General features: G+C 42.2%; 2 protein-coding genes across 3 annotated transcripts in view; one reads left to right on the top strand and one right to left on the bottom strand.

Moving 5' to 3' along the window:
* The window catches only part of FANCM (FA complementation group M), a 797,274-nt gene that overhangs the window by 217,970 nt on the left and 560,039 nt on the right, over positions 1-19,265 (top strand). The gene's annotated exons all lie outside the window — the stretch shown is intronic.
* The window catches only part of LOC146799481 (heme-binding protein 1-like), a 55,231-nt gene that overhangs the window by 20,618 nt on the left and 15,348 nt on the right, over positions 1-19,265 (bottom strand). The window contains exons 2-3 of the mRNA XM_085627036.1: positions 15,236-15,327; positions 318-459 (exon numbers count right to left, since the gene is read on the bottom strand). Coding sequence (XP_085483162.1) covers positions 318-459; positions 15,236-15,327 — 234 coding nt within the window. The remainder of the gene's footprint in view (positions 1-317; positions 460-15,235; positions 15,328-19,265) is intronic.

Here is a 19,265-nt window from a genome sequence, read left to right as displayed (position 1 = left end):
TTTTTTCTTGGGCAGATCATGGTGTCCCTAGAGGGAGCTTCCATCCTTTTACTCGTAAGATGTAAAGAAGCGTAAAGCATGAATACCTCAAAAACATGGGCATCTGATAGTCCCTCACTTCCAGACATCTGTGTTATGTTTCTTCATGTCGATTGAAGGAGGATAAATTATAATTTCTTAGATTGATTATTGTTAACCGGAACAACAAAAGGCATATTAAATATGAGTTATCTGAGTTGGCCCTATTATGTCGCAATCTCGTTCGTTTTACATGGTGGCACTATTGTGGTTTCCGCGACAGTAGGGAAGGCTGTTACCTGAAGAGTTCTGCTCACAAATGTACTTCATGATCTTCATGAATCCCAGGCATATGCTCTGCTCATACTGCTCTTCTTGCATTTTGACACAGGCCCATTTAGCTTTTCCATACTGGCGTTTTTCATAGAGCACTTCACCGCACTGCAAAGAAACAAAGAGCCTTCATGGATAGCTCGCCGCGCATTCATCACAATGATGGCAAACAGCTTTAATGCAGGGATATTTGGTTGATTTAACCACATAGCAAGTGTGTTTATTGTATGTTGAAGTAAACAGGAAAAACGATTAAATGTTGTATGCCTGTCTTAAGTGACTTTTTTTTAAATGCAGTAGTAAAAATATTACACCACAAAATATTCCTTTACACCACTTTCTTGTCTTTCGTGATACCTGCTGACAGTGAACATAAACTAAATCCAACGCTCATTTTCTTTCTTTATTGTATATTTTGACACCCGTCAAGTGCTGTTTCTGAAGTTCTGGTCTGAATCTCCCAAAACAGATGGCACTTGGTGACTATCTAGCTCCTTCATTATTTTGTAAAAGTAGCATTATGTATATGCAGCCATTGTGTTAAACGTGAAGGACGAGAGTAGGGGGACATGTCAGTATTGCCTGTGATTAATAGTAATGGATGTGCCTGTCGCTGCCTCTTGTCTGAACCGCTGCTTGCCAAATATCTGATTGGTGGAGATGACTTTATTTCAGTAAGCCTAGCTGCAGCAGTGTAGAGCAAATACCCGGTCCACTGCTGCATCTCAAGCTCACAACGTGTTGCTTTTTCCAGTAATCGTGGCTGGATCCTCACTCTCTCTTAACTCTTTCCCCAAATGGTTTCCTAAAAAACGCGTGTTGCAGAAGTGCACCTGGGGCTTAAAACACAGAATTAGTCGATATGATCTCTCCCCCACCATCAGAATCTCTGTTCCCTTATAAAGGCTGTAGTGATGTACAAGTCCCTCTCTCTCTCTTATTCATAAATGAGTGGAACCGAAAAAACAGTTTGTTTACAGAGGTTTCTGTTCAAAGCTAAGTTTACTTGACAAGCACTTTGATCTGCCAGTTGGGTTGTGCTGTATGTGGTTCCCTCCTTACAGCTCATTCAAGGAGGTTCTTGATGGTTTTCTCATTAAGAACTCAAACTGAGAAGTAACTTTCATTCTGAATAAATTCCTTATAATACTGCTGGAAATGTTAAGGATTCTGATCTTCATTAGATCCCTTGAGCAGGTCTCAGCAGTATAGATCAGTACTTTGCGGCAGTTTAATCTAAGCTGTACTTTAGGTCTATCACATATAACGACCTGAGAACCGAAATTTTTCAACAGTTAAAAAAAGAAGAATGAGGTAGTGGGCAGTCGGCCGGCCGGCCATGGGAGCGGGATAGAGGAAAGTGGCGTTGAATGGGGGATGGAAGAAGAGTGGATAAGTATTAAAGAAGCTGAACTAAAAGGTTTTTAGAGGTGGTAGCAGGTAAGATGTTCATACCCTGCGCATAAGTCTGGAGATGCAGGTGTATGATTAATCGCAATGGCATCCTCAGATTAGGAAGTTTCTGGCAAAAGGCTGATATTGATGGTTGGGTACAGAAATTGAGCAGGAGTTATTGCAGCAGTATTTGAAATGGAACATGTAGCTAATTTGCTCATGCTAATTTTATTGCCCATTGTAACTTTGCTGTCTCCTTGTTTCCCATGCTTCTTTCCTCTTTTACTCCTCTCTTCTCTTTTTCATCATCCACACGCTCATTTCTGCTGGTTTTTCTCGACACTATTGCTCTTTTTTTTAAATTATTTTTTCCACCTTTTGCTCGAATTGACCACTTGTTGCTGCTTCTTGCTCCTTTCCTTGCATTGCACCCTGTTTTGGCCTTTTCCTGCTTTTCCCGCCTTCTGCTTCCCACACGCTCCTTCCTACTTACCACACTCTCCTCCCCTGGAACTATTTAATGGTGACCAAAGTCACAAATGGACTACAGTAACACCCTATAAGACAGGATCGGCAAACAACTCACCAGACAACTCCAAACCATTTAGAGCTCAACAGCCAGACTCCACCTCCTACGCTGCACCCCTATCACACTGCACCTCGGAGAACTCCACTGGCTTCCAGTTCAAACTCTTGATGCTCACCTTCAAAGCACTACACAATACCTGCCTACCTGAACAGCCACATCTCATTTGTCAAACCTACTAGGCGCCTCCACTCAACCGGACTCCTACTTGCAAACATCCAGCGCATACACAGAACCAGAACTGGGGCCAGGCTTTCTCACATGTTGCTCCCAAGGCTTGGAACGATCTGCCTTAACACATCAGAGCCTCCTCCTCCTCTTTCTTGAATTCCATAAGAAACCGAAGACCAGGCTCTTTGAATAGCCTGCTTGAGACCTCAGTAGGCCAGGCTGTACTTGCTACAGCACCATGGCACCCTCCAGGTTGATAGCGCACTCTGAAAATACTTATAACGCAATGTAAACCTCCTGAAATGCTGTGTAGATTATTTGGATAAAGTAGTTTGTCGATGAAGGCCTTTATATGTGAGAATTTTTCTCTGGCTTTTAAGGCAAAACAGGGGAGTTATTTTAGGGCTGCGGTGAATTGATTGTATTTTCTGATGCCAGAGGTGAGTCGACCTACTGAGAGAAAGACTGCTCTTCGAGAAGCAAAGGCGATGTAAGCGAGACTAGCAACAACTGTTTTATTGAGCATGATGCTGGTTATAATTATTGCTTACAAAGCATAGTGAAAGTTGTTTGGTGGGAGACGCCATTTTATTTTCTTCACATGATAGCACACCATGTGTTTAAGCCCTCTTAATCTCCATAGTCAACTAATCTGGCCTTACCCCTGATAACTTTATTCCTCTCCCTCCAATCGTAAATTAACGCCAATTCTTTTCTTTAAAGCAAACTTGCCAGTGATAATAAAATTGATAACATAATACCTTATTCATATCCTCAAGTAATACCTTGAGCTATCAACGGCTAAGCTACACTGTTTTAACATTGTTTTGGAAATAATTGTGATAAACATACCTTTTACTTAGGGCCTAGTTCCATCAGTAAATAAAGACCCTCCGGTTACCCGTCTCTTTGTTGTAGAAGCCCACCTCTTATTTACTCTAAATGTTTTCTTATTTAGAATCTCCCATTTCTAGCCGATGTCAGTTAAATTGAATTCATCAGACCTCCCTAATGATATCTGGGAATCCACAATTATTTGGATGTTGTTCTTTTCTGGTAATCATCCCTGAAATAGTACATAATCCACACCTGCCAATGCTGGATATGAAATCTTGTGTCCTTGTTTCCATACTGCAGGCATAGCTGCCCACATCCTTTAAGAAACTCACATCTTTTGAAACTGTCGAGTTCTCTCTGTATAGTGAGTCCACCCAGCATAAGGAAATTCTTGAGTAGCAACTGTATAATTTTAGGATAAAGCGTTAAAATTTAAAAACAAATTGAACGAAAGGTGCATTTTGTGGGCACATCTGAGGAGGTCAAGCAATAACATGAAGGTAAATAGAAGGCTAACACGTAGAAATCAAATTAGGTTTGCTTTTCTTTAGTTTGTTTAATACATTGCATTATTAAGCAAACATTCATATGCAATTTAGTTTATTTTTAGCAACGGTATGCACAGTAAGCAGAATTCGAAGACTAGCATGAGTGGTAAATAAGGGACAGTTTCACATGATACTGTTCCTTAACATCGATGTTAGTAACCAGAACAGTGCATGTATAGAACATCGACATTGGGCTCATTGGCAGCAGTACTACTTCCAGCTTTTCTTTTTGAAAGCATACTTTTTGCCACAGCTTACAGACTTAAGGCGTAATTTTTTCAAAGAGAAAATGGACAGAAATCTGAACCTGACTATTTCAAATTAACCTGCATCTGGAGCTCTGCTTTAACATGCTCAACAACCTATTTCCTGTGTCACTCCAGGTAAATGTAATGTGAGAAAGTAATTTCCTCAGTTGTAGTGCTTCCTGACAAGAAAAGTATAATTGCACCTTTAAAAAAATTAAAAAATTGGGAACCTTACTTGACAAGTTTGAAAATAACAAGTAGCCATAAACTTGCACGTGGTAAGTCCGTTGTCTGTGTCAGTTTGCAAAGCAGGAGCAATTTAACTGAATTTGTTAAAGTAGCATTCAAGTTCCAAATCATGGGTAAGGTCAACCTAATTCAGCAGCTTTGCAGATTTGTTGAAAGGTGAGCATCTCTATTAAGTAGCACTGTTCTAGCCAAGTCAAGTAATATGGCCTCAGATCACTTTTTCCAAATACCTGTTCAGTGCAACAACAAAGTAAAACAAATTACTCTGTATGGTTGTCATCGAATGCGACTTGTTTAACGTAAGATAATTATGTACTTGAAAGTTAAAGACAGCGTTCACCACCTGGAACTTCAGTTTGTGCCCCAAAAGCCTGGGGATAGCTGTAACCACAGGGGCACTCAACTCATTCTTCTCAGGCTGCAGGATAGAAGTATTGCAAAGGAGTAATGTGTTGTCAACTGAAAAGTAAAACTCCTCCTGTTCCACAGTGTCTTGCCCACTTTTGAGCCCTAGAATATCCCATAAAGTTTGGGGTGTTTTCAACTTTCCGATAGCTTATAATAGGAGTTTCAGTACAGAAAATGTCTGTAATCGGTTATTGAATAATAATAATCATATTATTATTGAAAATAATCCTATTTATATGCAAGCATGAAAATGTTGCACTAGCTTATGAGCTCAAAAATCTGCATTAGCACTTTTACAGACGTTTGTGAAATAGCTGCTCACCATTCAGTGCACTGTTTGTTTTTGCATTTTATGTTTGACGTAGATTTTAACCCCTTCGCTGCTGCGGACATTCCGCTGCAGCGCTGGGGGGGGCAGGGGGGCAGCGCGGTGGGCCTGTGCTCATGACGGAGCCGCGCCGTCATGAACCACAGTTGAGCTGTGCTCATGACGGAACGGTTCCGTCATGACTCCGCCCATTTGCGTTGTCCCCCCGCACAGGCGGGGAAACAGCGCCGCGTAGGCGGAGCGGCCGCCAACGGGCGTGTCATGACGGAACCGTTCCGTCATGAGCACACGGCAACCGTGGCTCATGACGGAACGGTTCCGTCATGAGCGGGGAAGGGGTTAAAGGTGCTTTTTTAAAGCCCTGTTTAAGGTGTTGCAGTAGTCAAAGCAAGAACCAGTGCTATTTAATGAATGGGAGTTCTACATAGCTAGCAGAGTTGGCTGGACACTGTTAAACAGTACACCTAGATTGCAGATTTTCTGTACTGGTCGGATTCATTTGGCCGGCTGATAGGGAGGGGAGAAGGGCTCATTGAATATGATCTCTGTATTCTTACATTCATGATGGGGACAGCTGAACTTCATACAGTCTTCCGCTGATACTTTCTCAGGCATGCGGTAAATATGGATGTTGTCCACCTATATCTGGTGGCCAATGAAGTGATCTTCCATAATGGAGGGTGGGGTTGAGGGGGAGAGAATCTTAGGAGCCCATGAAGGATGCAAACCAGAAATAGACTGCAATATGCTTGGTTGAGCAATCGAGCATAAAGTTACAGTTAGAGCTCTAGAAGGCTCAGATGTCTGGTAATATCCTAGCATATGCACGCCACTGGTTACAGGAAACTATCCATTATCAGTCAAACGAATTAATTGTGGATGTTAAAGATCCATAAAACATACATAAGCTGCGGACAGGTACCTTTGTGGGCCGGTCTATTTTAAACTAATTAATTGTTAACTGTGTTTTAAGTAACCTCTGCCTGTTTTTACTAGTGTACTTCTTTTATTTTTGGTCACTCGCCGAGTCTCAAGCGCTGTTAATCTTAATTGCTAATGTTACCCCGGTCCACGTAACAATCTTGCTGTTTGAGTGGAGGGAGGACGCAACTTTCAGCTTTCTCTTCACTTCCGTGGGGCCATTAGCGGCCGTCCTCTTGGGAGGGAGACTGTTTAGTCTCCTCCCTGAGCCCCCTCCCTCCCTGTACTTAACCAGGGGATGGTGCCTACGTGCAGCGGACGTGCTGCGGGTGTGCCAAAGGCAAGCACTTCTGCGCCTGTCCACTTCCGGAACTCGTCTAGCGCCAGAAATGCTGCCCAATTTTTACAAGGTACATGTTTCACTAGAGAATTTCTCTTGGCCCTTAAAAACAGCTCTCACAAATGTAAAAATCCCCTCAATGTTGCTAAATGGAGCGGCCCAATCTGCTGTAGAAACTGCAAAACAGTCTTCCCATACAAGACACACCGACAGGAAACAGCCCCGAACCGACCTACTTACGAGGAGGTCTCATCAAACCATGATCACTATGCAAACATGCTCAATACATCTATGACCTTATTCTAAGTGACAATTTAGACTGCCTCATTATAACCGAAACCTGGCTTAAATCCTTGTGCAACCCATATATCGTTTGTGCACTCCCCCCTCACTATCTTATTCACAGTCAGGACAGACCAGTGGGGAGGAGGTCTGGCGATTATTTATTGCAGCACACTGAAATGCTCAGTATTTGAAATATCTGACCTCAGAGGGGCAGAGAGTGTCTGCTTCTGCTTCTGCTTCCAACTAGAGGACTCTTTTACCTTCTCATGAGCCTTGGTCTACCGCCTACCAGGCCGCAATAAGATCTTCTTGGACAGCATAGGAGATATTGTGAGCTCACTCGCTCTCAGATTCGCCAATTTCACCCTATTTGGAGACTTTAATATTCACTTAGATGTCCAAAGTGATCCTGGTGCAACACATTTCAGAGAAACCATGGCTACACTTGGCCTAGAACAGAACATACTTACTCTCATCCATAATGCTGGTCACACCCTGGATGGTATCTGCTCAAACCTCACGACCCTCACAGTTAAGGACCCAGTTAGCCTTACCTGGTCTGATCAAACGTGTATACCTCTAGAAATAAGGTGTGAGCACACGAAAAATCACAAAGGCCACATACCCACCACCCAAAGGTCAAAGCCCAGGTGGAATGATATGGCAGCCCATCCTGATCTCAATCTAAAAGCCTTAGAATGCAAGCCCAGACTGTCGGGGGACCCAGTTGAAGACAACAAATGTTTCACACTGTGGCTATCCACCCTGAGGGATTGCTTTGCATCCCCCTGTCCTCAAAAGAACCGCCCGTTTAAGAAACCCTCTGCCCCATGGTAAACTCAAAACTTGAAAGACATGCACAGCCACTGCAGGAAATTGGAACGTTGATGGCGACTAAAATATAACCAGACAGAACGAACCGAGTTCAGGGTTGCCCTTAAAAAACTACCATCAAAACATAAAAGCTGCCAAAAAATACCACTTCACCGAAATGCTCAAACTGGCTAATTCTAACCAAAAAACTATCTTTAAGATAGTCAACTCTTTTTTAAACACCACGTCACTTAAACAAGAGATTCCTCTATCACAGTCTTTCTGTGACCGCATAGCGGACTTTTTGGGGCAGAAGGTCGAGTCATTACAAAAAGATGTCCCTTCTACAAGTATCAAGATGGTGTTCTGAAATAAACAGACCTTCCCTTCGAGTTTTCCAAAATGTCAGTCTAGACCAAACCCGTCAGGCTACCCTGGCTGTTAAATCGTGGTCACCTTTTGACCCCTGCCCTCCCTTAATTTTACACGCTCTGATAGACCCTGTCAATCCAGTCATCAACAGTATAATACATGTTTCCCTGTCTCTAGCGAGAGTTCCTGATGAGTGGAAACTCGCTGCAGTCAAACCGCTTAAAAAGAAACAGCTCGCCGACCCCACCACCCTCACTAACCTTCACCCCATCTCTTTACTGCCCTGTTTAAGTAAGATCATGGAAAAACTAGTTAACTCACGACTTATGACCTACCTGGAAGGAGCAAATATCCTACACCTAAACCAATCTGGTTTTAGGCCACAGCACTCTACAGAATAAGCCCTCTTGTACTCGGCTGAATCCCTTAAAGCCGCCCTTGACCAGGGAAGGAACGCTGTGTTGGTCCTATTGGACCTATCATCTGCTTTCGACACGGTCTTGCATGACATTCTCTTAGACCGCCTTGAACCCTACAGCATTTCTCACCTTACTCTGGCCTGGTTAAAATCGTTCCTTTAAAACCGAAGGCAAGTCATCTCATTTGGACAATACCAGTCAGCAGAAAAGCCTTTGCTCTCCGGGGTCCCGCAAGGGTCCATCCTGAGTCCAATGCATTTTAAGGTTTATATGGCCACACTGATTAGCTTGATGTCCTTTAACATCGAGACCATCTCGTATGCGGACAACACGCTGCTAATTCTGGTTATAGATAAAAACACTACATTGGCTGAGGAAAACCTCCCTCAATGTCTCACAGCGGTTTTTCACTGGATGAAAGCCAATCACTTGAGGTGTAATTCAGAAAAAAATGAAATCATGCTGTTGGGGAAAGGGAATGCTTTTTGCCCCAGTCTATGGTGGCTGGCCGACACCCCCTCTAACCCCAAATAAAGTAACAGCAGCCAGAAACTTGGGGGTCAAACTTGATGCAGCTCTGACCTTCCACCAGCAATCGCTGTCAGTGGCTGGCACCTGCTTCCACTTGATCAAATCACTAAAAAATTATTTGACCTACTCCCCAGCATGGCGAGACAGACCGTTGCAGTGGCCTTAATTATATCTAGAATTGACTACTGCAACAGCCTCTATGCAGGAGCCAACAAATCGGTCGTACGCAAACTTCAGATGGTACAACATGCTGCAGCCCGATTAGTACTAAAATGGCCTAGAAAATCATCAGCATCGGCTGCTCTGGAAGCACTCCATTGGTTACCGATCCTTAAAAGAAACCTGTTCAAAATCTTGACTATTACCTTTAGAAGCTTTCAATCCTCAGGCCCCCAGTACCTTCGGTCCAGGTTTGCACGCTATTTACCATGCCGCACCCTCAGATCTTCCAACGCAAATTTATTAAAACCCCCAGCTTTCAGATGTGTCTCAAAAGGGAGGAAATCAATTGCAGTGATAAGGTCCAAAGCCTGGAACCAACTCCCTAATAACCTCCGTTTCATCCAATCAGAAACTCTCTTCAAGAAGACCCTGAAAACCTGGATTTTCACGGCCCCTGATGCACTATGTAGAGCACTCATCTAAACAATCCTTTTCCAGCCTCAATCACCCTGTCCGCTAAACGATCAGTTTCAGCGCCATGATGTTCCCCGGAGTGACCGCTGCGTTTTACAAATATCTTTTAACATAACATAAGCTACTGATACAATCCACTGTAAGAAGAAGCAAAAACATGTAAAGCCTAGGCCTGAGAATATATTGCAAGAGTGCCTAGCGGCAAGGTTATATAAAATTAACATGTCATATACATTCAGGATGCTGTATAACTTGGCTTGATAGCCCAATAAAAGCTTATTCAAACAAAACATTATTATGTTACAGCCATAACGAAAAATAACTAATGATGTAATATTCTATATAACGTAAGCAATAACCCAGATATTCAAGACAGGCTTCATTAGTTATTCCTATTCTGCACCATTGGGTAACTTATAAATACCAGCATCAATCAATCAATCAATCAGCATATGGCAGGCTGAAATCATGTCATCAGATCCAAGTATCTGTCACAGATATTCCATGCAGAAAACAGAAGCCTTGCATCTGTAAAAGACATGGACGAAGTTGTGTTTATTTCACAAGTTCTAAAAGCTACTCTGTAATTCCAGTATTTTTTAAAACAGTTTAAAAACAACCTCCAGTAATGTGACTAGTGTTTAGGGCTAGCAGAATAATAGAACCCGAAGGAGTAGTTATAGTATTTGAAATGACCATATGGTGGTGCCTAGGATTGAGTGAAGGAATAAAATGGTACTATGGAAAACCAAAATTTAACGTGCAAGAACTTGGCCACATGGAACTCTATTTTAAGTGGATACTGTTGAAATTGAGTCACATTTAATACATAGAAATTCTCGGCCGACTAAGTCGTTGGTTAATATATATTTTTTTTAATCAACTCACTTGTAGTCTTTTGATACTATGACTGAAATAGTTCTGGAGGTTAAGGATACATGTGCACACCACAGATGTTCGAAACCTGTTTACATCATGCATTGGCATACCGATTGAAACCAATGTTGCTTACCATAGCCTCTCAGGCTCAAGATCTCGCATGGTCTCTCTGAATGGTTTCAGGGGAGTTGTGGACCAAAGGAAGACTCAACAGGTTTGTCAGGAACAGCTTTTAAGGCACAGCTAGCTTGGTGAGATCTCCATATACCCTACCTCTGCCAGTATCAAAAGCCACTGATTGGGCTTTGGACTTATACCAAAACCAGGGGTATGCCCCCTCGCCCACCCCCCCCCCCCCTAGCTGCAAACGCCAGTGTGGTACCATCATACTGGAGCAATGAATTATCACTATTCTAAAGCTGTTTAAACCACTTGGTATGTGGGCATCCCCTGATGCTTAGGTAATCGATTTCAATTTCAAAAAAACATTTGCTAGAGTCACCTATCTGATTGCATTTTACCTAAAGGATTTATGTACTGTAGCAAGATATAATTTTTATTTGTTGTCTTAATGGGCAGGCCACTCCTGTTTACAAAATTCAGATAACTTAATAGATTTTAAAAGCGCATGGGGGGTGGGTGACACAAAGTATAATTTTTAAGTGTGTATATCTAGTTGCCACCAAGAAGTGTTCCTCATTGGTGCAGTGCGCGAGGTACATTACAACCTGATTGATATACATCATAAGCAAAGATGGAGGCGAAACACAACCGTCCTGTGCGGATAATTTATCTACATGAAGTAGTATTTGAATGGCTGTGTGCAGGGTCATGTATTTACAACATCATAGACACTCAAGGGCGGTAAGTATGAGTGGGCACACGCGGCACAGGGTGAGTTGTATTATTAACAGAGGTACTAGGGTATAAAACAGGAGGTCAAGTTCCTTTATACTACAAACATGTTAGATGATTGCGAGGTAATAATTAACTACGTATGCCCACGTTAATCGCCTGCCGCCTGAGAGTTTTTGAAATGCTGGCTTTGACTCGCAATGAAATTCAAATGTAATGCATTTTACTCTCTCATCCGTTCAAGTGCATGAGCCAATGCAAACTCCCACCTTTTCCCGTTCAGATTTGTAGCGCCTAACAGACCACCCACGGAAATGTCACATTTCAGTCTCGAAGAAGAAACCCTTTTACAAGTGAGTCATACAAGTCAGGGGCCACAATGAGTCGGTAAAACAAAAACCTAAATGCATCCCTCGTGATGACTTCCAGTCTTTAAGATTCGTTTTCAAATGGCTGTAGAGGAATGTGTTTGGCAGTGTAACTTTCCAAAGTATTTACCTGCCACACTTAAATAATGAAGTTCCACTGATCAAATGTACTGGGATGTTTTTATTGAACCAAATAAGTCTCATATGAAAGCGAAATGCTTGTGAGCTCAAGGTATGATGATGTACTGAGATGCTCATGAAAATACTATGCCTGAGAAATAAAAAACAATGAACTTTTTCTGGATTGAAAAAAGTGTGGAAATTGAGTAATTGGTACTAAACAATACATTTGAGGATTAAAGTAGTATATTTTATTGTGCACTGGAAGTCACTGTGGTTTGTAGCTTTGGAGCAATTTTGTATTGTGACCCGAGGCCAGGGGATTATCCCAGGGTCACACTAAACAGACTACATGCATACACAAATCAGTGTCACAAATAAGGGTGCTATGCTCGGGTTTTAAGACCTTGCCTACCAGACAGTGCAAACGGTCTTTTGGCGATAAGACCTGGGGCCTTATTACGATGTCGTTGGAGTTGCCTTCGATAGACATGTCTCGGTGTGGGATTCGGTCGACCATAGATTGGCGGTTCCGCAAACCGAATTAGGATGCAACCGCACATGGTGCGGTCGCAAACTCTCATTTCTCTATGGGAGCTTGTGTGGAAACTGCCCGCAGCACAAGCCCCCATTGAAAAATAGGAGTTTGTGAAAGTCCCTACACGGTGTGGCACACAAAGCAGGGATTTTCAGGGGGCACCACAGGTGCCTCCTCAGGCCACAACTGGAGGGCTAGAGGTGAAGGGGGCCCTGCGCCCCCAAAGTCACTTTCCGACAGCCTTTCCATGTCGGATAGGCCGACATGGAGAGGCTGTCGGAAACAGACATAATAATCCCGACAGCAGAAATGCCATCCCTAAGGGATTATGAGCCCGTTCTGACTGGCCGTCGGGCTCCTTGAGCCACTCAGAGCCAAGTCTGTTCCCCCGGACGGTTAACACTCCGACCACCATCATTGTATACGGTGGTCCGAGTGTAAATCCACAATGTCGGTCGGAAAGCCTCCGACCAACATTGTAATCAGGCCCCTAATGTCAGCTTACAGTTGGCTTAGAGCCCACACATTGCTTACCATTGGTTCGCTTTATTGTCACTCCACTTTGCTTGCTTCTTATTTGTTAGTTTGTAGGGGCAATAAGGAGCATTGGGATAGACATCTACTGCCTCATAACTTGTTTTAATTCCTGATGTATATGTAGGTCAGGCGCATCAACAAGGTCTTATCACCCATTCAGAATGCATGCTCTACTTGCAGCTAGTTTAAATGTGAGCCTCTTTTGCTTGATGATGACTAATTTGTCAAACATGTTCTGGAACTTGGTTGCAACAGAGAAATTCTATGTACGGGGAGAGCATTATTGATTGAGTTTGAGTTCATGGGGTACCCTGTATCTCACTGTGCTATTAACTTGGTTATCGGGGACAATTTACTTTCAGTTCTTTTACTGCTGGTAGGTGTGGCAACACACTCATCCAGGAAAAAATATAAAAAGCCTTACTTTGTGATCTCGAAATCTGATCATGGACTGCATTGTGCCTTGATCTGGCTAATGTAAGAAGAATAAGATTAGAAGGAAAAGCGATGACCTTATTGGACATAAACCCTTATCTCTGTGAATTGGTCTTTGACACTATGGTGTCCTGTTGTTTGGTTATACTTGCATGTAGTCAAATTAAGCAGTACTACTGACATCGTCTGCAGTAGACCATGAATCTTTGGTCACTGAGAAAAAGAAACTACAAACTTTGAGGTACGAGGAGATCTACTTCTTCTAAGGTGAATGTTCTACTGGGTTGTGACATCAGCTACTACTATGTCCTTTTTTTAACCTTTGGTCTACCCTTGTCACAACCATTTCTATTTAATTTTGGATATCTCTTTTTTTACTGTTAGTAGCTTAATGTTGATATAAAATGGTCTATAACAAGACATTGGGTTTGGAATGTATTTTTTTAATACTTATATTGTATTTAATGTTTTCCTCAATTAAATTGTATATGTATCGAATAAACATGGTCTGCTCAATTCTATTAAATAGTGGCTCAAACAGTGTGAGATTTAAACTGCAACAGCTAGTACCAGTGGGAAAGTCATAGCAACCATTAAGTCCTGAGAGTCTTAATTGAGTAGGAGAAATAACCACATGTTCCTAAACATTAGACACTGAAACTGTGTTGAACACGTAAATGTCTGTAATGTCACCTGTAGGAGCTACAACTCCATCCTTACCGTAAATTTGGTTTTGAGTGAGGTGTTGAAGAGAACAAAGGAAGTAGGAATAAAATATAATCCTGTCCAATACCTTGGACATGTTCAAATGACTAATTTTACAGCATGAATTTGATAGGTTTCTCATCTGCTGTCCTGAGTCATCTTGGAGCGAATCTGTGTGTGATATACATGGTGTTTCACTTGCGCTCTTTTCGCACCATCTAATTTTTGTTACTGATTTTGTTTCTTTGTCATTTACTCCTCTCTGAAATTATCATGAACTCTGGGCACATACTTCTTGATTTGAATCCCATTCACTTTGCTCCTGTTTGGAAGCATTGCTGCTCTAGCAAAGCAGGGATGACCATAAACCTGTTCCTTGTTTGCTGACAATATGAATCTATCACACTTGTTCCTAAGACTATTGTGAATAGGGAAAATAAATGAAGGCTATCATAACTCGGTGACAGTGCAGTGTTTCTTTCCTGGCTGTACTTTCAAGAAGCGCATTTAGAATAACTCTAAAAGTCGTGTATTCCATATTGATCTGGTTGACAAGACTTTGACAGGCCATGGAACATTTTAGGATTGGGCTCTTCTGAGGCCATTTCACATATTGCTCTTACAAGCCGAAAGTGATGATATATTGCTGCCTTTTGTATGGAACAGAAATGTTAAACAATGCCCAGGATCTTGGTAGATTTTACTGTGCTAGTTGTTTGTATTTTTCCCAAAGAAGTGGATTTGCTTGCAGCATTATAGATCTCTTTTCAAGCAGCATGATCTGACTAAGATAAGTTTCATTTGTATGTTTAATATTTTAGTGTGGGTTTCGATTCACTTTCTGCACCTTTCTGTGTTTGAATAGATTTGTTGTGTACTTGTGAGAAATGGTTGGATCCTAAGGACCCTCATACCCTAGCTAGCTCGCTCATCATTTACATCTTTCTGCTTAGAAGCGTTCTACTCCATCTACCTCTTGATTTCATATGAATAACCATGGCGGTTTCTTTAACTCCATGCTGCATTTACCATTATCACATTCCCTCCAAGTCTTGCCGCTTCCTTCTAGTTTTCCTATCCTTTACCGTGCTATTAACTTACCTCTTACTCCTTCACCTGCCTTGAATGATGTCAACATGGCCTGAAGACAATGTTTGGGTTAGGAACGAGGATAGATTTTCTAATACGCGGCTGTTCCTATTAGGTGCATCAGTGTTCATAAACTGTTAATAATTTTTAAGCCATCACTATGAACTGTAGTGTGCAAAACCACAGTGACCAGAAAAAACAGTGCTTCTTGACTTGCAAGGTCAGATGAACATTTTCCTTTAGCGTTTCGAAGAGTAGGGATTTGGATTACCTTTTCTTTGCGATGTAGTACCAGAAAAGGCACCGTCTCCCTCTCTTGCGGGCGATTATTTCTCGTCAGCTGCTGGATAGGTTCTGCCATCTCTGTGGGAAATTGACAATAGAATTGTGTTAATATACCTGATTCTCACTTATTCCATGGTGATACTTTAGAGTAAATAGGTTATAAAAAATGACGGAACATTTACCATTTAAATACTGTAGCTTTCTGGGAGGGAACATTTTCTAAACATTGGTAGTTTTTTTCTTGAAAGGTATTTGTTATGGTTCAGTTTTCATACTACTTGGTCATATACCTACACAAGCACCTGTTTTCCCCAGATTTGCGTTTTCCAGCAAATTTTTGAAAACGCAGACCTTTTTCCTCTTACATAAGAGTGGCCGCTCTGTTTGCCTGTGATTGAGGATGGCATGTTCCCTCTGGTATTTGCAGTGTGACATTTCAAGTCGGCCTGACATTCTAATGTCAAGTGACCGTAGCTACATCTTTGACAGGATGGAATCTAGGACTTCACTATAAGGAAGGTGACCTTACTGCTACACATGTACGAAGCAGTGGACACGACAAATGTCCTATGGTACTTCACATACAACACAGTCTCGAAAAAAGGAATTTTGCCCCAGTATCAGGGATGCGCAGTGAATGCATTGTTGTGGATGATGGCTGTTAATTTACGTTCAATGCGGATATTTGTTGTTTTCTTTATTGTGCTCTCTGTACCATACACGTTGATTGGAATATGAACATCTGGGGAAATGAAAATGGGAAAGATATAAAAATACAAGGTGTGCACTCAAACTACATAAAGAAAGGCAACTAACTGTTCATTATACGAAACAAAGTATTTTAAACAGTAAGGGGCATCGTCTTCCTGATGCAATTGAAAGATAGCTCACATGAAAATATTTCTTTTTTTTAACTTGTAGATGCGCAAGAATCAAAGGATTCACTCAGAATATGCTCCATAGTTTGCTTATCACTTGAAATCACAAAACGGAGCGATGACTCTTGTGTGATACATTGTACTCTAGTACCCAAGTGAGTAGGGTCATCCCATGATGTTACATTACCTAGTAGTTTCATATTATAAATGACAGTGACATACTGAAATACAAAAAAAGGTGAGGGATGAAGGAGAAAAGGTGAACCAAATCACTGAAGGGGGATTGGTACATGAATTGGATATTTTTGTTTAACAAAGTATGTGTGGACCAAGAGCCAGGTGTTCGTGACCTCTGTCACCCAAAGGTCAACAAAGGCACATCCATTCCAGGAGGGCAGAACCTTTAACATGGAAGGTCTGTCTAGTCCCGTACTTGTTTTCCATTAATATTTCTAATTTGTGAGGAGCGTAACGTTCTACTCTAATACCTATGATTTTAGTTATTTCTAAACAGAGCCTCAAACTCTGGAAACCCTCTGTGGTTTCGAATCCGTAAAAACGTGTGCATCCTCTTAGTGTACGCTGCCCTTTTCAAACAAATGTTTCTTGATACTACTTTAACGGGTTACTGCAACACCATCCTTGCAGACCTTCCCAATGTGTAGATCATGAAACTGACGGGAATGCAAAACTAAACTGCAACGCCATGTCTTAACCTCAGGAAGCGGACCAGTCGTAAATCCCAATTTGAAAATCGTCCATTGCCTCCCAGTGGAACAGAGAATTGACCTTAAAGTGCTGCCCACTATTAACTAGCTCTTTGGGAGTGGTGAACCAAGTAAACCCAGTGGCTGGCCTCTAGCCCCTCGCTCCATCCCAAGTAGGGTACTGGCATTTAGCCAGTCCTCCTTAACCTGCTGGAAGACAATAAGGTGGGGAAAAAAAAGACAAAGGAAAGTTTACCAGAAGCCAGTGGTGCTCAGCTTTGGTGCTATCTCAGACATTCACTGGAAGTGTAAAGAAGCGGTCTATAATTCAGGAATGAAGACCATACCCTTATGGAAAGCAGTGATCTGAGAAAGCTGATTGTGAACCAATACCTCCCAACACACCCCCTCTGCCGCGTGCACTGGCCCAGCAATACACAGTAGCCAGAGAGACACCAGCATTCAGGCTCTTCACAACTTTTCTGAACTTACCTACTCCCTTCTGGTTTGATTTTCTGAGGGGCTTGAAATACAATTTCACACTGATCAAAATGTGAGACCAATGGCTGGGGCCCTCATAAAAGAAACAATAGACACAACTACAAGACACACTGTGAAGTAGGTGTATGGCAGTGTGATTGTGTTATGCAAAATCACAAATAAAATGGCTTTGTGGGCGTAACTCTAGAGCATGATGGTAAAGTTGTGAATTGCTGAACACAAGAATGTCATAAGAAGGAGGTTGAACAAAACACCACAACCATACTGTAGAAATGAACGTAGGGATGTTTTTTTTAAAGCTCATTTATTAAAACCCCTCAGCAGAATTGCTGCTGGACCAACCAACCAAAATAGTATACAGATCAAAACGTACACATGAGACGTGGAACACACAAGGGAACAAGGCGAGGCGGTGCCGGGAATGACTGCGAGGCTCGGACCTGGTGAGAGGAGCATGACCTGGATCAAGGGAACACACAAAACGAGTCCACAAATAAATGAAAACCTGATGTGAATGTGCTAAGAATAATTACTACAAAGATGTTTAACAGAGCACTTTCAAGTGTTGCAGGTATTCATATGCACCCGACACAAATAAGAGAGGGAAAAGGCAAATTACACAATTATGCCTTTTTAGATTTAAGATATAGATTGTTTAGAACTACATGGGATGAATGGATAGTTTTTTTCTGAACTGTATTGTTTTTTTCAGCATAAAATAATGCACATAGAACAAACGCTTTAGGAGACCAATGATGTCAATGCTGGTACTCCCCTGCTGCCACCATTGATTCCACCCCTTCCCAAGCACATAGTTGGGTGAATTAGTGCCTGGGATGTTATGTTATGTTGATTATGATGTGTACAGCGCACTAATCACCCGAGAGGGCATTCAGGCTTTTGAGCAGATGTTTAGTCCCCAAGATGCTTATCCGAAGAGCTACGTCTTCAGCTTCTTGCGGAGCTCAAGAAGGGAGGAAGAGGATATGATGTGGTGAGGACGATCTTTCCACGTTTTGGGTGCGATGTAAGAGATGAATGACTAATATAACTTAACGTTTCTATTAATGCGATCTCTACAATTGCTAAATAACAGTAAGGTGTTTGATGATTTAGTAAATTGGAGCGAATATTCTGCTGTGGATTTTACTTGAAGTTGTAAATCACTTTTATTTGTGTATGGTGGTAAAAAGACCACTACCTTGGTGGGTTTGTAATACCCTTGAACTTGATTATTTTGGGAGCTTGATATTGACCTCAAGGTAAATGGAAGGAAGAAACAATACCTCTGGAAGAATGTAGTTCTGCCTGAATGCAGGCAGTTCAGGCTGGACTGTTCCCATGAGGCACAGGGTCAGACTGATTTGCATATGGCCATGTCTGAACTGGGGTGGCGCATTGAGCTAAAGAATGATGATGGATTAAACCCAGATCAGTTGACTGGGGGTGAGTGCTTGCAATGTTCAACACTCCGTCCATCATCCCCTTTGGTTTTGCTTTGTTCGCCCTAAGTTGGCAGGGTATGCCCAGACGTGGGTCCCTTGCTCACTTTGCCACTGGATTCAAGCTAGCTTGGCTGATGATGGCTGATTAGCCAGAAACCGGTCCCAGGATGCTTGTTTCCGGTCCAGGGAAGACATGGCTTGGCAGTTCGGGCTGGACTGTTCCCATGAGGCACAGGGTCAGACTGATTTGCATATGGCCATGTCTGAACTGGGGTGGCGGAGTGAGCTAAAGAATGATGATGGATTAAACCCAAATCAGTTGACTGGGGGTGAGTACTTGCAATGTTCAGCACTCCGTCCATCATCCCCTTTGGTTTTGCAGTGTATGTATTATGCCTGATTATCTCTGGTAGCTTCAAGCTGCTTGGACAACCACAGAGAAGAGAGGAAGATACATGGGATTGATAAAGATAAACGTTTTCAGA

This window comes from Triturus cristatus, chromosome 9 (genome assembly GCF_964204655.1).
Source record: "Triturus cristatus chromosome 9, aTriCri1.1, whole genome shotgun sequence".
NCBI lineage: Eukaryota > Metazoa > Chordata > Amphibia > Caudata > Salamandridae > Triturus > Triturus cristatus.
Note: the sequence above shows the minus strand (reverse complement) of the source record. Positions and strands in the feature narration are given on the sequence as shown.